This window comes from Serinus canaria, chromosome Z (genome assembly GCF_022539315.1).
Source record: "Serinus canaria isolate serCan28SL12 chromosome Z, serCan2020, whole genome shotgun sequence".
Taxonomy (NCBI): Eukaryota; Metazoa; Chordata; class Aves; order Passeriformes; family Fringillidae; genus Serinus; species Serinus canaria.
In genome coordinates, this window is record NC_066343.1 from 8,206,331 (window position 1) to 8,230,510 (window position 24,180).

The 24,180-nt window shown below is 51.4% G+C and overlaps 1 protein-coding gene across 1 annotated transcript in view; it reads right to left on the reverse strand.

The window, feature by feature from the left end:
• The window catches only part of PAX5 (paired box 5), a 128,175-nt gene that overhangs the window by 97,441 nt on the left and 6,554 nt on the right, over positions 1 to 24,180 (reverse strand). Inside the window, exons 3-4 of the mRNA XM_050987256.1 lie at positions 21,858 to 21,922; positions 19,848 to 19,976 (exon numbers count right to left, since the gene is read on the reverse strand). Of these exons, the coding sequence (XP_050843213.1) occupies positions 19,848 to 19,976; positions 21,858 to 21,922 (194 nt within the window). The remainder of the gene's footprint in view (positions 1 to 19,847; positions 19,977 to 21,857; positions 21,923 to 24,180) is intronic.

A 24,180-nucleotide genomic window follows, 5' to 3' on the forward strand; every position in this document is an offset into this window, starting at 1 on the left:
TTCAGGTGTCGACACGAAGAATGAACCAGTGGCACAGATGACACCAGCCCTATGGTTTGCAGCCATAATGCAACACAGGAAAAACCACCATGGCATTCCTGTGTACTTCCTATGCCTGGAAGTACACAGGAATTCCAGCAGCCCCTGCTGCTCTTGGCTTCATTTCCTGCCTGCCTGAACACAGACACACTCTGCCACGGTGACCCCCGGCTGGAGAGCGCCCGAGCCACCGCCACGCAGTCTGCTGCATCTTCTGGCACCTGCAGAGCCAGGGAGGTCACCAGCAGTGCCCAAGCCATTGGCACTGATAGGAGGTGCCCACAGCTGCCCCCACCCTGTGCTGGGTAGCCTCAGCACCCACCTGCAGGAGGGAGGGTACGATGCTGCTGTCACCAGCCCAGCTCTCACCACTGCAGCTGGGAAGATCTTGTCAGCTGGCACAGGAGATGCTGTGAATGAATGGGGTGTGCAGAGCAAAATTTGGTGGGATGAGGGGTGGACACTGTTTCTCCCAATGTCGTTGAGGTTTTTGACATGGTTTCCCACCACCTCCTCCTGGAGAAACTGACAGGAGGAAAAGTGGGCTCACAGCAGCCTTCTGAAATTCAGCCAAGACAAATGCAAAGTCTGGCACCTGGGAACATAATCCAGGAGTGCTTCAGAAGGTGGGATCAGCCTGGCTGGGAAGCAGGTCTGTTGAAGGGGCCCTGAGGGTGCTGGTGGACACCAAACTCAGTGAGAATGAGCAGTGTGCTGCTGTGGCCCTGCAGGATGCTGGGCTGCATCCACAAAGGTGCTGCCAGCAGAGAGGAGTCACTGCCACACTGCACTCAGGGTCTGGAATGCTGGGCTCAGTTTTGGACAGCACTGTGCCAGACAGGTGTGGACAGACTGGAGGGGACAGAGAAGGGCCACAGAGATGAACCAAGGGCTGGGCAGCTGCCGTAAGAGCAGAGGCTGAGTCATCTGAGTTTGTTCAGCCTTGAGAAAAGCAGCTTAGAGAAAACCTTATGGTCATGTTCCACTCATAAAAGGGTGCCTGCAAAGATGATGGAAAGATCCCTTTTTTACAAGGAATCACATGGAAAAGATGTGGAGTAATGGGTGGAAGTGAGTCCTGGAGAGATTCCAGCTGGACACACAGAGAAAATTATTTGCAACAAGAGCAAGCAGCCACTGGAATAACCTCCACAGGGAAGAGCTGGATTCCTCAATGCTGGGCACTCCTGGAATTTGGCAGGGCAGAGTATTGGACTGTCTCGCCAAGCCATGCTTTTGCCAGTAAAGTTTGGACCAGACAGGCCTTGAGGCCCCTTCCAGCCTGGTGTTCTAGGATTCTGCATGAAAAAGGTAGGTGGTGACCCAACAAAAATAAGCCTCTGTGTATGCTTGCATGTCATGGTTCTGCCATAAAGGTTCTGACACACTGGAGACTGAACAAAATTAAACAGCTGAGATTTTACTTTTAAGGAAAAACAGTGTAGCCCTTTTCTAATTGCTGCAATTAATTAGTGTCACCTAAACATTAATTATTTATCCTGCAGTGAACTTAGCAATCTACAGTACAACTCCCCTGATGCTGTGCTTGTCACACAGAAGCCCTTATTAAGCACTTGTGGGTGAATCTCCCTGCATGTATTTGTGCTATTTCCAAACCTGATTTCATTCAGTGGGAGGCTGAGGGGATCACTGTTTGGGCCACACCACAGAATTCTTGCAAAGATCTCTTGAGCTGGAGAGCCTGTTCCTACAGTTTCAGTTGAGACAAAGACTGCAGGAACATCCTCACCACACCAGCAGGTGAGGCTGACCTCTGTGCCAGTTTTTCTAATCTCACTTATTTCCATTCCACCTAATTAGATAACTACTCCAGGAAAAGAATAATAATTTTATATATATACATATTTTTTTTTACTTATTTAAGTTTCTGTATATATAAATATATATATATAGAGAGAGAGAGAAGGAGAGAGATGGCCAGATCTCAGAAAATAATTTTGGAAGACCACTGTATCTGATGTTTTCTCTGCTCCCAACAGCCAGATGTTGCAAACCAGTGGTTTTGGTTTCCATGACTCAGTGAGGGTGGTCTGAGGGTGAATGCCTGGCATGGCAGACTAAGTCTTGTCTCTCTGTGTTGGCATGGTGCCACAGGAGCCAAGGGCAGGACTCTCACTGCAACTGCCAATTTGCAGTGATGGGGAAATTTTCAAGGCTTTGCATTCTATCGAAAAGCACTTGTAGACTGAAACTGAATCTTCTTCTCAAGCAGAGAGCATTTCTGAAGAACTGTGTGACACAAAGCCCAACTGGGTAAAATACTGAACATGTGGGTAGACTCCATCCAGAGATTTAAAAATGAAATTTATTTTAGTTTTACAGTTCAAAATCATTTCAGCTCTTAAACAGAAGATAATCAGCTTATCTGGAATCATAGAATCACAAATTCAATTACACTGGAAAAGTCTTCTAAGATTGCCAAGACCAGCCATTTACCCAGGTCTGCCAAGACCACCACTAGTCCATGTCCCTAAGCAGCATGTCTGCAGATATTTTAAATCCCACTAGACGTGGTGACTGCACCACTGTCCTGGATAGCCTGTTTGGCACCCATTTCAGTGAATTTTTCATAATATCTAATCTAAACCAGTCACAGCTGAAGGCAATTTCCTCTCACCCTGTCACAGAATCCCAAACTGCTTTGATTGGAAGGGACCTTAAAGCCCATCTCATACCACCTTCCCCTATCCCAGGCTGCTGCCAGCCCCAGTGTCCAGCCTGGCCTTGGGCACTGCCAGGGATCCAGGAGCAGCCAGCTGCTCTGGGCACCCTGTGCCAGGGCCTGCCCAATGTCCCATCTAACTCTGCTCTCTGAGAGCCTGAAGGCATCACCCCTTGTGCTGTTATCTATCTATCTATCCATCCATCTATCTATCTATCTATCTATCTATCTATCTATCTATCTATCTATCTATCTATCTATCTATCTATCTATCATCTACAGTCAGAAGTATTTGACTGTAAATAAGCCACCACTCCTTATGACTAACAAAGCCTGGGTGGGCACCAGACTCTCCTCATCCAGCAGGTTCTCCTGTTATTTATGTAAAAGACAAGAACTTTTCCTTCAGAAAGGTTTACAGAATCTTTAGGAGAGGTTCATTATTATTTTTCACCGTTTCACTTCCCCACCTCTTTTCGACTTTATTCTCTTCAGAGAGGAAGGAAACACACTTTAGATGCACACTGCCTAAAATGTTTCTTCCTTACACATATACACGTGTATACAGAAACATTTCCATGTAGCCATGTGTCTTCACAGAGCCATGCAGAACCATGTCCACTCCCCCACACCCCAGCCAGACACAGACGCCAAGACAAAACCACACAGAATTCACAAAGATTACTGGATTGCACTACCGTACTAGGGAAAATCTCTGAAAGAGACTTTTTGTTCAACAAGGAAAAAGAAAAAGAAAAAAACGTGTAACATGTGATTTTGCTACTGCTGCAGAAGAGGGTGGCCAGGGGGTCGGACAGGAAGGCTGCTAACGGGTCCCTCCGCTATCATCCATGCCAACTTTCCTCTCCCTGGCGCTACTGTGGCAAGCAGTGACCGAGGGTCTGCTCTGTGCCCGGCTCTGGGATTCCCTGGGAGCACACTCCTGCCACGCTGCACCTGCACGGTGGCCCAGATGCCCACCTGCACCAGCCGAGCCCCTCGAGCACTGCGGAATCCCTGTCATGCCCTGTCCCTGACCCTCAGGAAGGCAGCCCTGTGTGCCAGGGTTACCCACCCGCTGGCACGCCTTCTTCTGCCCCTGGAATGTGGGCACCAGCGGTTACCATAACACACTCAATTGTTCTCAGCAGTGCTCCGGCAAATAAAGCCATTAATTACAGCCTTTCCCTCCGCCGTGGCTGGCTGGAGCAGCAATCACTGTGCAACCCCTCATTGCCTGCTCTGGGGGAGCAGAGACAGATGCCATAAAAATGAAGCGAGCCCGCGGCTCAGCGCCGGCCGCGGCCGCCACGCTGCTCCGACACGCGAGCCCGAATTTATCTGGCCTCGCAGCCGTGGGGGAAGGCATGCCATTAGCCGATTATTTTTATCTTAGAACGTCAATTTACTTATACTGATTGGCTTCCTGCCGCCAAATATCAATTAAATTGCAAATGCCTGCTGAAGCTTATTTTATGTCTCTTTTTGCTCATTTCCCTTCTCTTTCCTTCCTTCCTTCTTTTCTTCTTTCCTTCTTTCTTTCTCTCTCTCTCTCTTTCTTTCTTTTTCCCTTTCTTTTTCTTAGAGGGAGAGAGAGAGAGAGAGAGAGAAAGACAGAGAGAGAACCAGAGAACCCCGTGTTCAAACATAATTTAGTTTATTTCCCTTTCCATATCTCAAAGGAAAATCTATATCTCCCCCTGGAAGGCCATTTGCCCTCTGTTATTGGGAGCTGAGGTATCACAGCAGTGGGCAATTTGTTTCATCCGACTATCGCCAGCCCATCAGGACTCCTCAGACCTCTGCCATTTCAATGCAATTGTATCTGTATTTCCATTTATGATTTGTTTTTAACAGCTGCCAGTGCCCACCAGATGAATGGGTTTCAGATCTCACAGAGTGTGCCCACCCCTCCCTGCCACAGCCACCTCCCGTCCCAAGATGTTTATCATCTTGATGACGCAGCTTTCTGCTTGTCCCACTGTCAGAGACCCTTGTTAGCTCAGGCTGCTGCCGCCTGACAGTTGTGTCTCAGGAGGTGACAGGGTGGCCAGAGCTGCCAGAGACTGTGAGCTGCACCCATGACAAGGAGCTGCCCAGGTGGGCTTTGACACACGGTGAGCACTGGGAGCAGGACCCTGTCCAGTGGCTGCAGGTGGGCTCACCTTACTTTGCCATGGCCACGGGGGCTGCACCTGTGCACACCCACCAGCCAGGCAGCACCTGGTCTGACCTGGGGAAGTCTAACCCAGACACGGACCTGCTGGCACCTGCACCAAGGCAATGTGCTGGACATCACACTCTCACTGCTGCGACCTTCCAGAGCCCATGGAGAGCTCTGGCACAAGGCCCCAAAGCATCTCCCTTCCCAGGCAAACTCACAGCCCACCACAGCATCCTAGAGCACCTCTGCCCACGGCTGCAGGAGAGAGAAAGGGAGTGGGACCACATGACTCTGATGGGGCTGGAGGGCTTGAGGTGAGCATCAGTGATCAAATCAAATATCTCTGGCAGGCAGAGACTGACAGCAGCACGGAGAATTGCAGGGGGACCAAGAAGGGTAAAGCACAGTTGAAATACCACCAGGATGAAAAGGAGAATGCCAAGCACAAATGAAGAACCCTCAGGTGCAGACCACACCTAACCCAGCAGCACGCTGCCTCTGACTTCCCAGAGTGAATGGGTTCACCAGGGAAAAATCAGATCACAAGTCCAAGAAAACTCCTCTACAGCCTCTCCAGATGCAGAGGCAGCCTGTATGCCTTTACCTGTGCTGTGCACACACACTGGGCCCTTGAGTGGGTGCAGAGGAAGGGGCACGCAGGGGCACAGCATGAGAGCACACACATTGCCAGACGTGCACCTTCATCCAGCCAGGCACTGAACACACTGGAATCTCCTATCAGCCAAGTCCTACCTCTTAAAACTGTCTGTAATGTGTCAAAAAATTCTTTGGCGATTTAGAAAAACGCAGGTGAGTCTGTTCTGGGCTTGCCAGGTATCAGGGTGATTGTCACATCATTGCCAATTCTCTTCACAACAAGGTTTTGGACCTTTGTGTAAAGGTTTAGCAAGGTTTAAAAGAGAAAGAGAACAAACAGTGAGGAATGCACCACTGTGCACATACACACCTGCAACTGTGTCTTCAGTTAAAGCATACATACCCTGCATTACACGTATGCACAGTGACCATTTATGTTCCATCTGTCCATCTATATAGCTAGTACCTGTGAAGAGATGTTCATAAAGAAAAAATCAAGGGTGCTAGAAAAGACCTCTTCACCCTTGGCAGTGTTGATTATTGACTGGTTCATTCAGTTCCTGATGGAGATAGTGTGATTGCCTGGAATGTACCTCGCAGGTTTCTAAACTGAAGGCTCCAGAATCAATTTTGTGGTAACTGGTTAGATGTGACCAGCTTACAAACTCAGCATGGGTGTCAGGAAGCAAATCCAAGTGGCACCATTATTGTTTTTAAATATCAGGGGCAAGGAAAGGCTCCTGGTTGGCCAACTCACAGGACAGAGCAGAGAGTAACGATTTTGACTTGTTTTCATCTCCAGGTACATAGCAGGTCATGTCTAGGGGTGCAAAATGATGGTGAAGCTCACAGCTTGCAGGGGAAGATTTGTCACTCCTGAAGTGAGGACAGTGCCAACAGCTTCAGCGGGGTGAGGCTGGCCAGGCTGGAGATGCCTCCCCTGTCTGAGACATCCACCCCTCCTGGTGGCTGTGCTGAGGGCAGCCCCCACCCTATGCCAGCGCCCCTCGGGTCTGCCCAGAGAGGGGCAGGACAGAGAATATCAGCTTCTTGGAAGGCTTGGCAAGAACTTGTCCTTGGCGGCCAGCAGCTCCTGCCCCACCGGTGACCAGGGGAACCACACACGGACACTCCACTGCAAACAAATTTCCCACTTCTCTGAGTGGTGAAGCAGCACGTGCTTCATGCACACTCTGGATCAAACCATCAACTCAACAGCTCCGTTTTCATCCATAACCCCCTAAGAGAAAGCATTCTTGGGAACTTGCTTCAGCTGTGACAAGGATCTGGAAGTGAGACTCAGCATTCAGAAACAAGACCAAGGAGTTCAGAGGTTTACACTGATTTGACACACCAGATACTAACTTCATGTTACAGCATCCCCACATCCTGATATCCTACTTTAAAATAAACAGCACAGTAAGGTGCTGTGGTGCTCAAACCACCAGGTCCCAAGTGCTGCTGCAACAAGGAACATGGAGCTGTAGGAGAGGGAGAACAGGTAAACCTAACAGTTACACAAATTTAAAACTCAAAGGCACACACCTAAACTGTTCCAAAACAATCTTCCTTGGATTCAGGCATGCCTATAATTATGTTCCTCCCATCTCTGAGCACTCGTCACAGTTCTGGGCCACTCCCCACTGCCATCCTAGGCCATGATAGATGGGGGCTGTTCTTTGTCCCCTGACTGGCGCTAGGCAGAAAAAGACAGGCTCTGCTCTACCAAAAAACCTCCCTCTTCCAGAAATGCCAACTCCTGTGTCCTCCTGCCTGGGAGAAAATCAGTGTGAGAACAGGGAGAGAGTGGGTAGGTGTTCATTCTCAAGGAACCAACTGGAAACCCAAGGAATCAGAGAAGAAAAAGACTGCTGCATGACTATTTCTTATTAGTTGACGTTCAGACAAAAAAAGTCAGGCACTGTCAAGCATGAAATCTTGTTGGGACAATAGAGATGGAATTGCTACTGCTGACAGCAATGTTTACAAGGGCATGATGCGTCGATGCTGCACAGCATGAAACCAGCAGCCCCATCTAGCTCTGTGAATTGTAACAAGAGGCAAAATATCCCATTTGGGACAGATAGGAACTGTACCACCAAAAATAACCTCTCAGGTGTAAAATCCATTACAGGTGGATGGAAGGGAATGCAGAGGAGCCCAGGTGGCACAGCAGGAGGCTCCTGAGTGCTCTCCAGCCAAAGCACATAGCAAACATTGTCTCTGAGAGATGACTGCCAGTGGGTTTGAGGGCTTCCCATCACCTCCAGCCAAGAAAAGGTGGAAAAAAGGGAGCATGAATGTGCTCCTCACACTGTAGGCTCTGACATCCAGCCAGAAGGTATTGCTTAAGCATTTCCAGGCAACAGGTAGGATATTGGACCCTCTGCCTGTCTTGAGGCACTCTAAGCCCTGTAATCAGACTGCTGAGAAACCAGTACCACTTCTGAAAGGTCTGAGCTTTTTAAAAGCCTCCACCACCAAATCTGTCTAACTCAAAGGAACTGTACACAGGGCAGTGTGGCAACTGAGTCCAACAAGCCCAAAACTGCTAATTTGGACACCTTCCAAAGAATACTCTGACAGTCAAATGTCCCAGGGACAGCAGGTGCAGAAGATTGCACTGCAGGGAAAGGGAACACAGAAGGAGTACCTTGACTGCAAAGTTCAACAATAATTGTTCAGCATTATAAGGGGGGAGGCTGAAGCCTGTTTAGCCAATATTAGATATTCTGTTGTCTCCACCTGAAAAGCTCAGCCACCAGGAAGCCTTTGATGTGCACACTTGTGCATCAACTGCTCACAGCTTCTCCCTTAGGGCTGTGCTGCTCTCTCTCACGAAGCACTGAAATGCAAAAGGAGGAAATGTATCCTGGCCATTAGATGCAGCAGCGTGGGGGTGAGCAGTGCCTGCTCCAGCAGAGCTCTGTGACAGCTCATCAGGCAAAACCCAGCAGCCCAGCAGTTACTGCAGCATCACAGGGAAATGAGGCTCTGCTGTGTGAGATGGCCACCACTCAACCAAAGCTGTTCTTACGGATGTTTCCTCACTGTAAGTTTGCTCTATTCATATTTTGTTGACTAAAAGTGGATGTGGATCATGTACAGCACCTGAAAGAAGAACCTTGTGGTGCCATCGTTCCCACAAAGCAGCATCCTACAGACCCTGTCTGCTCTGCTAATCAGCATCTCTGACCTCCTGATCTAGAGCAAGGTGTCCCTGCTCACAGCAGGGGGGTCAGACTAGATGGCCTTTAGAGACAGACTTCCAAACCAAACCCTTCTGCAATTCTGTCATTCCAGGTCCTATGGGGGACATATTTTCCCTGCCTCTGGGACATTTTGCGAGATGTCAGACAACCATGATGACAGGCTGCAGGGAGTTTCTAAACAAATAAGGTGCTGATGGTGGATGCACATCCCTTCTCAGTCTGCAACCAAAGAGAAGCAGAGAGCAGCTGATGCAGTCTACAAAAGTTTCACTGCAGCCAGCACCCCGTTACAGAGCTACAAGGAAGCAGTTTTATGAAGATGGAGTGTCCATGTGATCAGAAAACCATCACATTTCACTGATGGTGGTACCTGACAGAATTTCAACACCTGACCTCCACTGCAGACATCCTTTTTGCCATGCTCAGATCAGCCAGACCAGCACCCAGCTGATAGGAGATTTTAACTGGATTTCCTTTCAATATGAGACATCTCAGCCAAGAATCCTTGGTTCCTAACCTCCACCTGAAATATGGATCTGCAGGAGCAAAAGATACTCAGTCTCCAGCTAGAGCTATTACCTTACAGGAATTATCAGAGGTATGTGTTGACTACAGATACCTCTTAGCAGAATCTCAGATGAGATAAAACATTGGCAAGCTCCACACTCACACCTCACAGTCATCTGAAGAAAAGTCATTGTTTGCTTTCAGAGGACCAACTGCTCTTTGCATCCCTGCAGTCATGGGCACCATCCTGTGGACAGTCACTGCTCCAGAAGGAACAGCCCACAAGACCAAGGAAGGAGTTGTGGAGGCACCTCCCTAGCTAAGGCTCATGAAGAAAATGGAGACAACAAAGGCCATGGCTCTGAAACTGACTCCCAGCTCCAGAAAAGCTGCTCCAGCATTACAGGTGGAGTGCAGTGGCATGAGTGCACTCCTGTCATGACAGAAGAGCTGGAGTACAGAGAAACATACCTCAGAGCACTTGGGGCAGACTGCACAGCAGCACACACAGAACAGACTCAAAGGTCCAGCTGAGATCCTAATTGAATACCAGGCATAGTGGAAGGTTCCTGCACATGGCAGGGGGCTGGAACAAGGTGTCCTCTGAGGGTCCTTCCCCCTCAAACCGTTCTGTGAGTCTGTGATTGTATGGACGTGAAATAAGGAAACAAGCTGAAATCAGTCTTGTTGTGGAAATTCAGCAAAACACCCGTGCAATACATCATCTGCCAGACACTCATAGGTCCTACTGGAGCAGGCAGGCACACCCATCTCTAGATTTTCCCAATTAGGACTTCCTTTTCCATCTGTAAAATTTTCTCAAGGAAAAAAGGAATAAAAAGAGGGATTTGGCTTTTTGCAGCACATCCGGGTGCACCTAAAATACATCCTTTGGTGTTGCTGACGATGGCTGCTGCTGCTTTGCCTGAGCTGCTGGATGTCCAGAGAGCCACGGGGCTGGCACAGGCTGCCCATGCCTCAGGAGGTGCAGGCCATGCATGCAGCCTGAGCACCAGGGGCTGATGGCACATTGCTGTGCCCTGCACATGCTTGAGCCACTGCGTGACTGCTGAGAAGCAGATCTGTGCCCATCTTCATGTATCTTCATATCCTCCCCTGTGCCCACCTGTCAGCCCATGGCAGAGCAAGCCTGACCCGAGGTTTGTGCTTCAGCACAAGACTCAGCACAAGCAAGGAAACCACCACCTCTTGTAGGCACCACAACTCTCTCTGAGCTCTGCCATACCCTCCTCCCTGTGCCATGACAAACTCCTAAAGGGGCTCTTCTCCAGGCCTGGCACATCCAGGAAATACAGACAGCCTGCAGGTATGAATCCAACACTCCTGCAGACTCGGTAGGTCCAGCTATTGAAATAATTAGCTAAAATCCACACCAAGTGACTGCAAAATGCCATCACCAAGCCTGCTGCAAACAATCCCCAGTGGACTATTCTGCCAACACCAGGAGAGGGCAAAATGGGCAGGATTCAGTCAACACTGAACAGCCACCTCTAGCAATGCAAAGCCCTCAGTGCAAAGGACACACACAAAGGACACGGCAGACAAAAACGGAGCTGGAGAGAGCTGCCAGTCTCAGGACACCTCCCTTTTCTGCCTCTCACTGGTTCTGCTCTGAATGCTCACGGGGAACTTCGCGACCGGCAGCAACAGCAATCACAGCTTACCCTGATAACTCCAGAGCTTCCCAAAGCACCAACACAAAGTGGTTTCCCACTATCATTCAGGATTTCACAAGGCTCTCATTTCAGTCAAGTGAACAATTCTGATTTTAAAATTCCAGTAGGCTTGAATTGCTTGAACCAACTGCGACAGCAGCAAATCTCAGTCCCTACAGGACAACCCTGGCACTAGGGCTGCACTTTGTGAGAAGGCAGCTGACCTGACATTACCTGCAGAACTCTTTACTTCTTCCCTAGGAGCAGAAGCACACCTGGGGGGTGTAGGAGACCCTGGCCTAGCCATACCCTCGCCCTGGTGGTCACCCCACCTTACAGAAGGAACAAGGCAATGGGAAACCCATGACTGCTTTGGGCACAGAGAAAGCCTGACACAGAAACACACCATGCTTGGAGAGCTCTTGATATGACAGAGTTGCCAAATCACTTACCTTACGATCTGGGGTCGGACCTTTTGTGTAGAAATAGTGCCCCTGCCTCTTTCCAGCCACCACCTGTGACTGGCCACGTCTCTCTTCCTAAAGGAGGCTGAGACACTGCAGCTCCTCGAAGCTCCCCTCATCCCAAACACGTTTGAAAATCAAGCCTTTGTTTTAACAGTGCAGATGTATGCTGACCCAAGAGACACTGATGTACAAAGAGGGAAAAGGGGAAAACACAGCATCACACATCATGATCTGAAGTGTGTGACCCTCCTCTCACAGAAGCACCTCGTTCCAGAGCAGCATGTGAAGGAAACTAACCACCAAAGAGCCAAACAATCTTTTGTTCATTTTGTTCTTCAGACCTCTCAAAAAGCCCGGCCATAATGTAAAAAATTGAGTACTAACTGTGAAAATTTTTGAGTAATATAAATTACCCATTGTAAGGCAAAACTTTTGTCACCTCTCTGTTTAGACATATATGTGGCAGATGCATTAGAGGCACATAGATACATGCTCTGTACAGGCACATAGGTACATACATGCATTGTGACTGCACCTCAGCATTTCCTCCTCTCTGGAGTCTACTGATTCCTTGATAAATCAGAATTATTCATCTTGCTCATGACTTCTCCACTTATTTTATATTAGCATTGATAACAAACATCCATCAAAAGTGGCAAGTCCTGCTTTTCCACAAAACTGCTTCTTCTTTCAAAAATGCATTGCTATGAAAGAATCCTGGCCAGCCCCAGTACTGGCACCATCAGGATGATCTGACAAGTCACCTACCCCTAAACTGTATTTCAGCTAAATTTATATGAAGAGGTTGTTCCTTGAAAAGCATCTAGCAGTTGACAGCTCCTGATGAGAACAGCTGGAGCTACAGCAGGGCCGTAAGGAGTGGTGGAAGTCTGAGTTTTCATTAACACAGCTCTGAGAAAATCCCTGCTCCACTGAAGCCAGTCGCAAACTGGCAGGGCTTCACCTCCGAGCCAGAGGAGAGCTCTCCAGAAAACAGGGGCCCCGGGGACCACATTAGGAGAGAAGTGACAAACATGCTTGATGTGCACACAAGACAGCTGGTAACCTGCGTGTGGGAGAGGGCAGCTGTGCTGGCAGGGAGTTCTCCTGTGCTGAGCTGCGCACAGGTGAGCGTCACTGATGGCCAGGGCAGAACCAGCCCATCCCTCAAAGCCCTCAGACACGAGGCAGCAGGGGGACACCCTCACCTGGAGACAGCTGCCCACCAGGCACTGCCCTCCAGCCCATGTGCACAGGGGTCCCACAGAGGCAGCAGAGCCCCGGAGCTCAGGATGCAGGCAAACCCCGTGCCCAGCCTGCCTCTCAAGGGAGCTGGGACTCACACTGACAGTCAGAACTGACAGACAGAACCCTGTCTGACAGAACTGAAGGCTGCACCAGGAGGGTCTCAGCCCACAGGCTCTACCAGCTGGCTCGGCAGAGCCTGGACTTTCCTTCCCCAGAATTCTGTCCTGCCTGAGCACAGCTCAGATGAACACTTTGCTCTCAAACATCAGAACAGCTCCATTTGGAGGCTGAAGTGGCTTTTTGCTTCATTTCTGTGAATTCAGACATGCAGAACTTTCTCAGAAACTGAGACTGCATTATTTTAATGCTGCTTTAGTGGAGATCTGAGCCGACCTATATTTTTTTTTTCCCTAGAATTTCATGAGGAATGAAATTTCAAGGAGAAAACCGGTGCCAGCTGAGCTGCTCCTGTTAATGTCTGGGATGGCTGGATCAGCATCAGTGAGACCCCAGATGCAGGGTGGTTCCTGGAACACTCAAGGGCTTAATTCTGAAATTAAACTCCTCCTTCAGACATGCACAAGCATCTGGGTGTGACACCATCACTGCTGGTGCCAAATCAGCACGGCCAGAGCCCGCTGCCGTGTCAGCACACTCAGGATGGACCATGTCAGGTACACAAAAGGCCAATGCCAAAACTGAAAGAAAACCACTAGAGTTCTCAGAAATTATGTCCAAGAACTGAAAAATGAGCTGCCAATGAAATGTTAAAAAAAGAAATAAAACTTGTCCCAAAAGTAGATTGCTTTGGATATAGCATAGATGAAGCCATCATTGCAACGTAATAGCAAAGCCCACATCAAACCCTATTTAAAGTTATGGTGTCAGGGTCTGTGTGGTGAGGGAAAACCATTTCTTCTGAGGAAATAAAGAAATAAGGGACAAGTAGCCCGAGCCACTGTGTAACCCCAAGAATGGAACCCTGAAGGCAAAGGACAGTCTACATCAGCAGGAGAAATTCAGATCAGTACTTGCCAGCAGCCCTGCAAAACCTCATACCCTTCAGAAGCTTCATCTCACTGCAGTCCCTGGACTTATTCCTTGGGGTAAAGCATTTCCAGAGAGTAAGTGCTGCTGAAGTGGGGCCAGAAGTCATTAGAGTGAACCCCAGCCCTTCCTGAGGACTCTGGAGGGTGTTTCTTTCTCTTTCACCTCTGTCTGGGCTTGGATGTCTCCACTTGTTTAACCTGATTGCAGTACAGAAGAAGTTTTTTGAATTTTATGTATTTTCCCACTGCCTCTTTTCAGCTGCCTCTTTTGCTGACCCAGCAGTGGGACTCTGCATCCCAGGTGCTCCACGTGGGCACAGTGTGCCACAGAGCCACGTGGGCACAGTGTGCCACAGGAGGCAGGGCCAGCCCCTTCCCATTCCCCTGGGGAAGTCTCTCTTGTGTCCCTTCCTACTCACCACTGCCTAGACTGACACTTAAGTCTTTTGACATAAGAAATCTGGAGTTTCTATTGGCAGGTGTTTTTTTCTTTCCATAACCTCCTGCATTTTTCCACTCAGTGTTTGTCTGCTTTTAACTGTTTCCCTAGCAGTTAGGATTCCCAAAGGATCTGGTCCTTTGCACATCACTTGCAGGGTGCAGAAGACCCCAAGAAAGTCCTGGACAGGATCCCACCAGTCCCCAACACCCTCAGGCTCTGGTCACTGTCTGAAGTGAGCTGTGTAACAGGGACTTGTGTCAGCACTGGACCTCATCAGTGGCTGATCTGTGCACTGGACTCCATCACCTGTGGCTGCTGAGAGCGTGGGCAGGCAGTGCAAACACCTCTGTGGGCTCTGCCACCACCCACACTCCCAGGCCATGACCCCTCATCCAGCAAGGCCCCAGCACCCCAAGCCAAAACCAACTCCAGGAACCACCAAGAATAAATCCTGGGTGGCTAGAGAAGCCATCCCTTCTCAGGAGGGGACAGGGCTTTTGCACCAGAGCAGATGCTCACCAGAGGTGTCCTGGGATGAGCAGGGGGCACACACAGAGGCAGCACGGGCTGCCAGGAAGAGGGGAGGGGAGACAGCAGTCCTGCCTGCCAGCCCCCAGAGACCAAAGGTTCTGGCATCTGAACGGGCAGTGCTTCTATTGCCAGGGTACCTACAGTAAGATCTGCTTTACCTGTATGAAAATTTGGAAAGCCACAGCTGGAAAGGGACATTTACACACTCCTGACTAACTTCATGGCTGGCTCATAGCCCTGGGCCCTGCAGGGAGCTGCAGGCTGGCACAGCTCTCCCCACCCAGGGCTCTGCATGGCACAGAGCTCGGGGATGAGGTGGGAGCTCTCTGCTGTCACAGACAGGACACGGGCACCCAGTGGGCAGAACAGACAAAAGTCTGTGTCCAGCAAAAGGAGGGGGAGCAGCAGAGTGCCCCCAAACACTGTCCACATGTACCCACTGCAAGTCCTGGCACAGCTGCAGACAGGAACAGAGATGAGGATATCACACCTGACTGTTCTGGGAAAAGCTTAGAGCTCAAAAGTGTTCGACTTTTAAAGAAGTGGACTTCAGGCAAAGGCAGAAACAATACTTTGCAAGCCTTTCCAGAAGCCTGCTGGAGTTGATTCCTTGGCACATTGTCCCTTGACCACAAGAGGAGATGACAGAAGAACCTGGCAGCACTTACTCCATGTTAGGCTCTCTTTGGAGGCCACTGACCCTCTCCTGCAGTCTCCAAGGCATTTGTGCTCACAGCCCTTCAAACCTCTGCCTAGATGTGAGTGTATTTTCTTATTTCTGTCCCTCTGGGAAAACACAGCTCATGGGCTCTGTTATGGAGGAAAGACACAAAATACAGAAACACTCAGGCTGAGTGGTATTGCTTTTCTCTGTCTATCACTGAGATGTCACTGACTTGGTGAGCTCCTGTCCACCTTTGTCACCGCCAAGAAATCTCCAGCTGATGTCCACAGTGGCCGCAGTGCTGCTGTCATTGGAAATATCCCTGCCAGGCTCCATGCACTGGCCAGCCCTGCTTGGATACCCAGACATGCCCAGCCCAGGGCATCCCTTCATGAAACCACAGTGACTGCAGAAGGGAAGGCTCTGCAGTCTTACAGACATTGTGTGCAATCCTTTGTGTACAGCCCACCGTGGTGGGCAACCCTTCTCATTTCCCTCTCATTTCTGTGAGTGTCCCAGCCCCCCTCGGAGCCCTGCTCTCTCAGACAGAGGGCTGTGACCCAAACACCTGGGAGCACACCTTATCTGTGACTAAAGGCATTTCTCAAAGAGTTCAGTCAAGGGAAGGAAGCACCAGCACTTACATCATCACTCCAGATGCTGACAGCACTGTTGGATTATAGCGGCTGAGAATGGAAACAAAACTGGTACAAGTGGAAGCTTCCTGCCACACTGCCTTCAATTCCCCAAACTCCTCCACTGCTGGGAAGTCTCTGTTAGGATTCAATTTTAGATTCTCTGCAGCTCTTTGCTGCATCTATCTGAATGTGCCTAACCTCTCCTGCAGCAAGGAGCAGACACTCACACCCTGTGAGGCACTTTGCTGAGGGCAGACCAGGCTTATGGTTGCACAGAGCCTTTTGAATCAGCTGCATTTATAAAAGAGAAGCACACGGCCCAAGTGGTCCAGCACAGCCCAGGTCCTTGTGAGGAAACAGATTCCCCTCTGTGCCACCTTGGCTGCCCCTGAGCTGAGCAGAGAGTGGCCCCTCTGTGCCACCCCCTGCATCAGCTGACACGGGCTGAAAGGTGCCAGCCTGCACACTCCAGCACTGGGCCAGGGCAGTGATAGCCCTGGAGTGGGATTTTGGTTTTGTGCTTCTTTTTTCCCACGAGTTGGACTGTGGTGATCCTTGTGGATCCCTTCCAGCTCAGGGTATTCTATGGTTTCAGCCATAGCAGGATGAGCCACATGACACCTGTGCCCACTGACAGTCTCTATTTTAACAGCATACAGGTATTGTTAGGGGCACAACAGAGCCCTACTGCCAGCATTAGGTGCCAGCATCACCCCCACACCCTCCCCTTGCCCTGTGAACACTCCTGGCAAGGAGCAGCAGGCACAGCATGGTTCCCCCAGAGCACAGGCTCTTTGAGATGCCAGAGTCCTTGGGTGAGGACTGAGGCAGGCCCAGCACACAAGGAGATTCAGGGGAGAAGCACATCCCACGCCCCAGGCCTGCATTCCTGCTGCAGCATCCCTCTCAGCTGGCGTGGCACAAACACTGTTGTGCTTACTCTTGGGCAGAAGCCCTTCTGACACCTCTTCCACAGCTGCACAGCTCTGCAGGATGGAGACCAGGGCTAGCAAAGGGAGGACTGAAGGCAGAAGGAGGGTTGGGCTCTGCCTTCCTCCCCCATCATCCTCAGTGAATCCTCTGAACACCCATGGCCCAGCAACCTCTCTTGTCCCCAGAACATGTCCTGACCCCAGTCTCCCATGAGGAGGGTCAAGCTGGGGTCAGACTACTGTGTGGACCAAAGTGTCTTTGGCTCTTTCCTCAGTGCACAGTAAGGATGGTTTAACCCCACTTCAGAAAGCTCTGACTTTCAGACAGGAGATGCCCAGCACAAAATACATCAGGTGTCCATAATGAAATCAGCCCTGCTCACCTGGCCAGCTGCTGCTGGGGCAGGGAAACCAGCCCCTACACACTGTCAGCACTGCCTGGAGCACTCAGCTTGCTCTGACCTGGGGTCTTGCTGCCTAAAACAGACCCCGAGGAGAGCAGGCACCCCCTCACGGTCACTCTGGCCATTCCTGCTGCCCATCTGCACCTCTACAACCCTCCCTGAAATGCAGGGCTGGGCAAACCTGCCAGCACTGCACCTGAGGAGGCCATCTGCAGGCAGAGCAGCAAGGTGGCTGCCTGGCATCCTCCACTGCTGAGGCTGCAGCAGCTGCCTGTGTCTCCCTGCAGGACAGTCTGCCCCTCATGCCAGCCTCCAGTAGCATGTCCTTTAACCAAAAGTGAAAGCCACTGATCCCCCACGAAGGCACATCTGCTCCAAGTCCATATTACAAGAGGGGAAAAAATGACACCTTCAGCTATAAAAACCAATAAAGACTGTCTGATTTGGTTTGCCCCTGTTGCTACCCAGCAAGCTCCCCACTGGGTTAAATACTGGTGACATCTGCTAATAAAATGTCAAGAGTGAGGAGAACAAAACTGATTATTGAATTATATCAAGTGCTCAGTGCAGCTGGAAGGGCAAGTCCCTCCCAGCCCACCCCCAGGCCGAGGGCAGCCAGGACATCTGTACAGCCCTGCAGAGCCAGTGGCTGCAGGAGACGTGTGCAGGGAGGCAGAGCAGCAGGCACTCACCTTCCAGCAGCTACAGACAAAGGACACAGTGGGAGGGGCTCCCCAAAGTCGGGAAATGGCCAAAGTAGCCACTCCTGGGCAGCCCCATCCTCATACAGGCCAAAATCAGGTGACATGCTTCTCCTCCTTATATCAGAGGAACGCGTGGCAGGTACAGAGCCTGCCTTGGGACTCCTCCTCGAGCACAATGCCCCCACTCAGACCCATCCAGAAGGGTAAGGAGGGTGTTATGGATGCTCCTGGGGCTCCCCCCCATCAGACAAAGAGGCTGGAGTACCTGACTCTGCCCCTCCCAACCTGCAGCCCTGAGCCTACTGCAGAAGCAGCTCAAGCAGCCTGCTGAGGACAGCAGGATGGTCCAGCCCAGCAGCTCAAACCCCACGACTCACCCTGCCAAGCTGATGGGGCTGCTTTAGCAGTCACATGCACATTTCTGAACGTGAACTGGAAAAAGCTGAGAAGGTTCTCAGCTCGACTTCTGGAACTGCTTTTGCTTTTCAAGGAAACACTTAATCCTTTTCTCTGCAGTTAAAGCAGTGCATTCTGACGGGCACCCAAAAATGGCTCTGTGGCACAGGAGCCATGTGGTATCAACACAGACAGCCTGTCCCTGACCTGGCTGATAAAACATAAAACTTCTACCCTACCTGCTTTAATGCATATATTTAACTATGCATTTATAACCTGGGTTTGGAAAAATAAAAGCAGGTGTATAATCACAGAGTTCAGTAACAATGGTATATTTAGCAAGAACCTGAGCATAAAGAGCTTTATACTTCCACCATCAAATTAGCTCCCATGTGGCTGAAATTGGCCCCCCAGCCTCTTGCAGTTTTTCTCCCAGTTCAGTAAATCTGGGTCTACTCTACAACCTGATCGTGTGTTTCCACTAAAGGATGCCCGGGCACGTGACCCTGTTGGTACAGGCAGCAGGCTGCTGATTTCAGCTGTGTCTCCCCCAGGGCATGGGGGTGGGCTGGGGGGTGCCACTACAGCTTCAGCCCACCCCCACCACCCCCTCCCTCCAGGAGGGTTTGGGCACATGGGACAGGGGCAGTGCAGGGATCTGGACCTGCACTGCTTGCAGGGCACTGCTGGACCTGCACCAGCAGCAGCAGCTGAGGAAACAGGGATGTTCCTCAGCAAGAGGCAGGAGGCTGATTCAGCAGGAAAAGCAGTCAACCCTCCTCCACATGCATCCCCAGCTGAAAAAGCCCCACTGCAGTTCTGGTGTCCCCTCTGCTCTACAAACTGTCCACAGCCATGGACCTCTATGTAGGTTCTTCCAAAATGAAACTAAACTAAAGGTACTTTAAAAAGACACCAGCAGAGAACTTCTCCTTTTGTATCTTCCACTCCCCCTCTGGCTCCTTTCTCTCCAAAACATTGTTTTCAGGAGGATGCAGAACAAAGCAGGACCATACATGCTGTGGATCTGAGGAGTCTGTCAACAATATCCAACCCCAACTGGACTGTACTCACTGCCACCCTTCAAGACTGACAAATGTCCCTGGTGAAGCAAGTCCTGAGAGAAGCAGCAGATGTCTGTGCTGTTAACGTTCTGTCACTTTGCAGATATTTCCTGTTTCAGGTGGCCACAGAGTCAACACGCCTGTGTCTCTTCCCCTCTTTACTGGCAGGAGGGAAAGGTTCCCAGAGTGGAGGAAGGCATGCCCCAAACTGACAGGCTGCCACAGCTTTCCAAACCCCTGGAGAAGCCCCTGGGTCACTGGGGCAGTCCCTGGCTTCTCTGCGACCTCGGCCAAGTCCTGCTGCAGCAGAGCCACAGGGCACTGCAGGGATGCCCACAGCTCCATCCCACCAGAGGCCCACAGCCCCCAGCCCTGCCCCAGCCCTGGGGGTGCCCCAGGCAGGCACTGCCCCAAAAGCAGCCCCTGCTACCTTCGTCCCGCTTGCGCTTGCTGCTCTCGGCGCCGGGGGAGGCGATGCCCAGGATCCCACTGATGGAGTAGGACGAGCCAGCAGAGTCAGTGCTGACAGAGGACACCTGGGTCACTGATCCTGTGGAGGCTGCAAGGCAAGGACAGGCAGTCAGTCACCAGCTCACACAAACCCACTGGCCCCCATGGCATGGGGAAGGTGGGCTGGGGCTCAGCTGGCCGTCGTGGCCCCTCCAGCTCAGGAAGAGCCCTTACCCACCCCAGCCATGCCCAGTCCACTCCAGCAGCATGCCACAGCAGCCCAGTGCAGGGGGGAGGAGAGGCATGGCCAGCCCTTGCCCCCATCCCAAGGGGTTGGGTCTGTGTGCTGAGGGTCAGGAGATGCTTTTCCTTAGCAGTCAGTCTCACACAAGGCTCGGTAGAAAAGCTGGGACAGCAGAGGCCCTCCAGTGACACAGCAGCCCAGCAAGGTGGGCAGAGCTGGCTGGGAACAGCCATGCAGAGAGAGGAGCTGCCACAAGAGGGTCCCCGGGACAGGAACCTCCTGGGAGCAGGGCACCCTGCACTTGCTGCACTGTGCTGTCTGCACCCTGTCAGGCCACACCACTTGCCTCTGGCCACGGAGACCTTGCACAGCTGCAGCTGCCTAGGGATGGGTGGCTGAAAGACCCTGAGGTTCCCAGAAAAACGACCCTTTGGAAGGGCCCTCAGAAAAGGGTACTGTCTGTGCCCAGCAAGGGCAGTGTGGATGTGCCAGACTGCCCTTGTGATGCTGTGGGTGTCCAGGCTTCACAGGAGCAGGCAGAGGAGGGAGCACCACCACCACCTCCATCAGCTTACAGGCTGAGCCTGTCCTGCCACGTCCCTGCAGCCTAGAGATCCCCACACAGACCCCAGGGACAGGGTGGGGGGATGCACACGTGGAATCACACCAAAGACCCCCAGACACGACTCAGAGCAAACCCATGTCAGGAATCCATGCTCCCTCTATCAACTCCAAGCCCTGAGAAACAACATTTTTCTTCTGTGTTCTTGGCTTTTTCAATAAGAGAAAGCACTTAAGCCACCACAGTGAGATAAAGGGAGCTTTTCTTCCCCAAGACTGTTTTGGCATTTTCTGGAGAGAAAGGCCAAGGGCACAGGGTCAACAGGATGACTCCTCTGACCAGCTGAGAAAGTGCAGCCTGCTCTGCACCTCCACCCCTTTCTCCCAGTGCCAGCACACCCTCGCCAAGAGAGAAGCAGCAAGCATTTCACCATATCACAGGTGACAACATAAAGGCAGAGAGAAACTAGGGCCCCCACCAGTTCCTCTGGAGCAGGGCTGACCAGTGCCCTGACGGGTTTGATGGAACAGGCACAAGAAGAGAGCAGGGCTGAGCCCCTGCATCCCTGCTGCACTGCAGCTCAGAAACACCCACCCCCCTCAGAGAGACACCCAGCCAGGAGAAGGCCTGAGGGTGTCTCAGCAGCCTGGGGGTCTCCTCTGGGTCACCCTCCACCACATCACCTCCCTCAGCCTGCAGCATCACTCTCCTGAGCCTGAATTAAAAGTTTCAGAAAGTTTTGCTACCTCTTCACTCAAGACTGCAAGTGCACAAAGAACTATGGAAGGGATGGTTGATAGATGGAAAAAACACATTCAAAACTACTTACTGACTAATGATGCAGAAAATGTTATGAATAAGTATCCCTTTCTTGATTTATTACTTTAATTATCTGACATTCTATAGACCCCTATTAGTAGGGGTTTTTTTGGTTTAGATTTCAATTTTCTGTCTCATGGTGAAAGCTATTTATCATAATAATCAGTAAAATTCAAAACCTTTTAGCAGTATTTATAAAATTCATTTACTATGTTCAGCCCTTGGAGAATGACAAAGAAGGCACATTAGCACGTGTGCTGAAGTGTTTTATGCAGAATTATCTGTCCATAAGAATGATTAAAAGTTCTTCAGAATATTTGTAATCCATCATTTTTTTAATGTATTTTTAAGAAAGTTTTCCTTACCTATGCTGTGACTGGAAGCGGGGACCTGCTGGTTGGGTGGCTGCTGCACCTTGGTCCTTATGATCCTGTGAGTGATGGAAAAACATGACCACTTAGCCAGCATTAGGCACGCCGTGGCAGGAGGCATTAGACACCCTTTTTCCAGGCAGGACACCTACATCAATACAAAAAATGCCTTTCTGCATGTGCTCCCCTCATCATTCACTCAAAGACCAAAGTGTGGCAGGTGGGCCCAGGGGCAGGTGGGTGCCCCCAGCCCCTGCCATTAGAGCCACCAGTCACAGAACCACAGAATGCTTTGGGTTGGAAGAGACAACAGCTGACAGCAGGTCATCTGTCCAACGCCCCTGCGAGGCAAGGTCACCCCAGAGCAACCAAAGAGGACTGCTCCACAAGGCTCTCAGCATGCTTCTGACTTGGGTGGCTTCGAGGACCCAGTCCTCACTGCCCAGGAAAGGGAAACCCACAGCTGTCAGGGCAGCACACCCTCCCCAGGGAGCCCCCAGCCCAGCAGGCTGTGGTCTGCCCTCCTGGCTGCTGGGACACGTTTGCAAGGCTGCTCCTAGGGCATACCAGGTATGGCACTCACATGGCTGGGGGCCTTGGACACCTTGGGCAAGGATCAGCTCAGACAGATTTATTTTTTTTTAAGTGTTGGTATAAATGCTAATCTTAAAAGCTGAATGACTGCATTTACCATCACTGGGTACATGAGTCACTACTCTGATTGACAGTGACATCAGAAAGAAAAACCTCAGAGACAGAGGTAAAGCAGAAGGCACATGTGGTGTGCAGGACAGAGGGTCCTGCTGCGAGGGGAGATCCTGGGGAGATGCTACACACATTATTTACCTGCCCATGTGCTATGAAGAAAGGACAGACAGGGTCAGAAGTACCTCTGGAGATCACACAGCTCTGCCTCAGCTGCGGCAGGACTGGGACAGGCTGGAAGGAACAGGAACTCCCCAGCCCCGGGCACAGCCACAGCAGCAATGCCAGAGGGAACACTTCCCCTCCCTGCGCCTGACAAACCCCCCTCCAGTCCTGCCTGCCATGAATTTGAAGGAGAGGAGAGGAGAGGAGGAGAGCAGTCGGGTGGAGGGGCTGGGGGTGACCCTGCAGGAACCCACAGCAGCTCCCTGCTGGCAGGCCCAGGGACCCCCCCTGGGGACACCCAGCTCCAGCCCACGAAGGATGCACTGCCATCCCCTTTCCCCCCATTCCCTGGAGGAGTCTGATGGAGGCTGCAGAGGTCTGGCCTGTCCACGAGCCATCTTTCAGCTGCCAGCCCCAGAGTGGAGCTGCTGGTGCCAGGCATAGCCAGGAGATGGGTTATGGCAACAGAGCCAGAGCAGCCAGCCCAGTGAGAGGGGCAGGACAGCGGGGACAGCAGCTTTGGTGGGGGGCACAGCCAAAGAGACAGACCCTGCACGGCCAAGCTGCCCGCTGCACAGGGCTGTCGTGGTGAAGAAAGGCTGTCCAGGGCCTTCTGACACATAAACATCTTCATCTCTGGAGGAATGGAGACTGGAGCACTTGAAAGCAGCTGGACAGCTCTCAGCTGATTTGAGCAAAGCTAATCACAATGATTAATTAAGTCTTAACCACGCAGTCTTGCTTCTGCTATTGAAGAGTAGCCTATTATTAAAATAAATGTTATTAATTAATAATAATTATTATTATTCACTCCTATATGGAGGCAGCAGCTCAAACTTGTCTGCTGAGAGGCCCCTCAATAGCAGAGATGAGCTGCAGGAGTCCATCCCCATACAGCCAGTGTTCCACAGGAGCAGCATCAGCACCGTGGGAGGGAACAAGGGAGCCCCAGCCTCGTGGGGCAGGGACAGAGAGCCCTGGGGACAGGGACAGAGAGCCCTGGGACAGGGACAGAGAGTCCTGGGGACAGGGACAGAGAGCCCTGGGACAGGGACAGAGAGCCCTGGGACAGGGACAGAGAGCCATGGGGACAGGGACAGAGAGCACACCCACACCGTGGGGCAGGGACAGAGAGCCCTGGGACAGGGACAGAGAGCCATGGGGACAGGGACAGAGAGCACACCCACACCGTGGGGACAGGGACAGAGAGCACACCCACACCGTGGGGACAGGGACAGAGAGCCCTGGGACAGGGACAGAGAGCCCAGCGACAGGGACAGAGAGCACACCCACACCGTGGGACAGGGACAGAGGGGCAGAGCAGGGCCTCCACCCTGCCGTGCAGAGGTGCAGCTGCCCAGGGCAGGAAGCAGCCAGCAGCCCAAGGCTCGGGTTTGTGCTGACCCCCTCGTTTGCACCTCAGTGGTGAGCAAGGGTACTGGGGGCA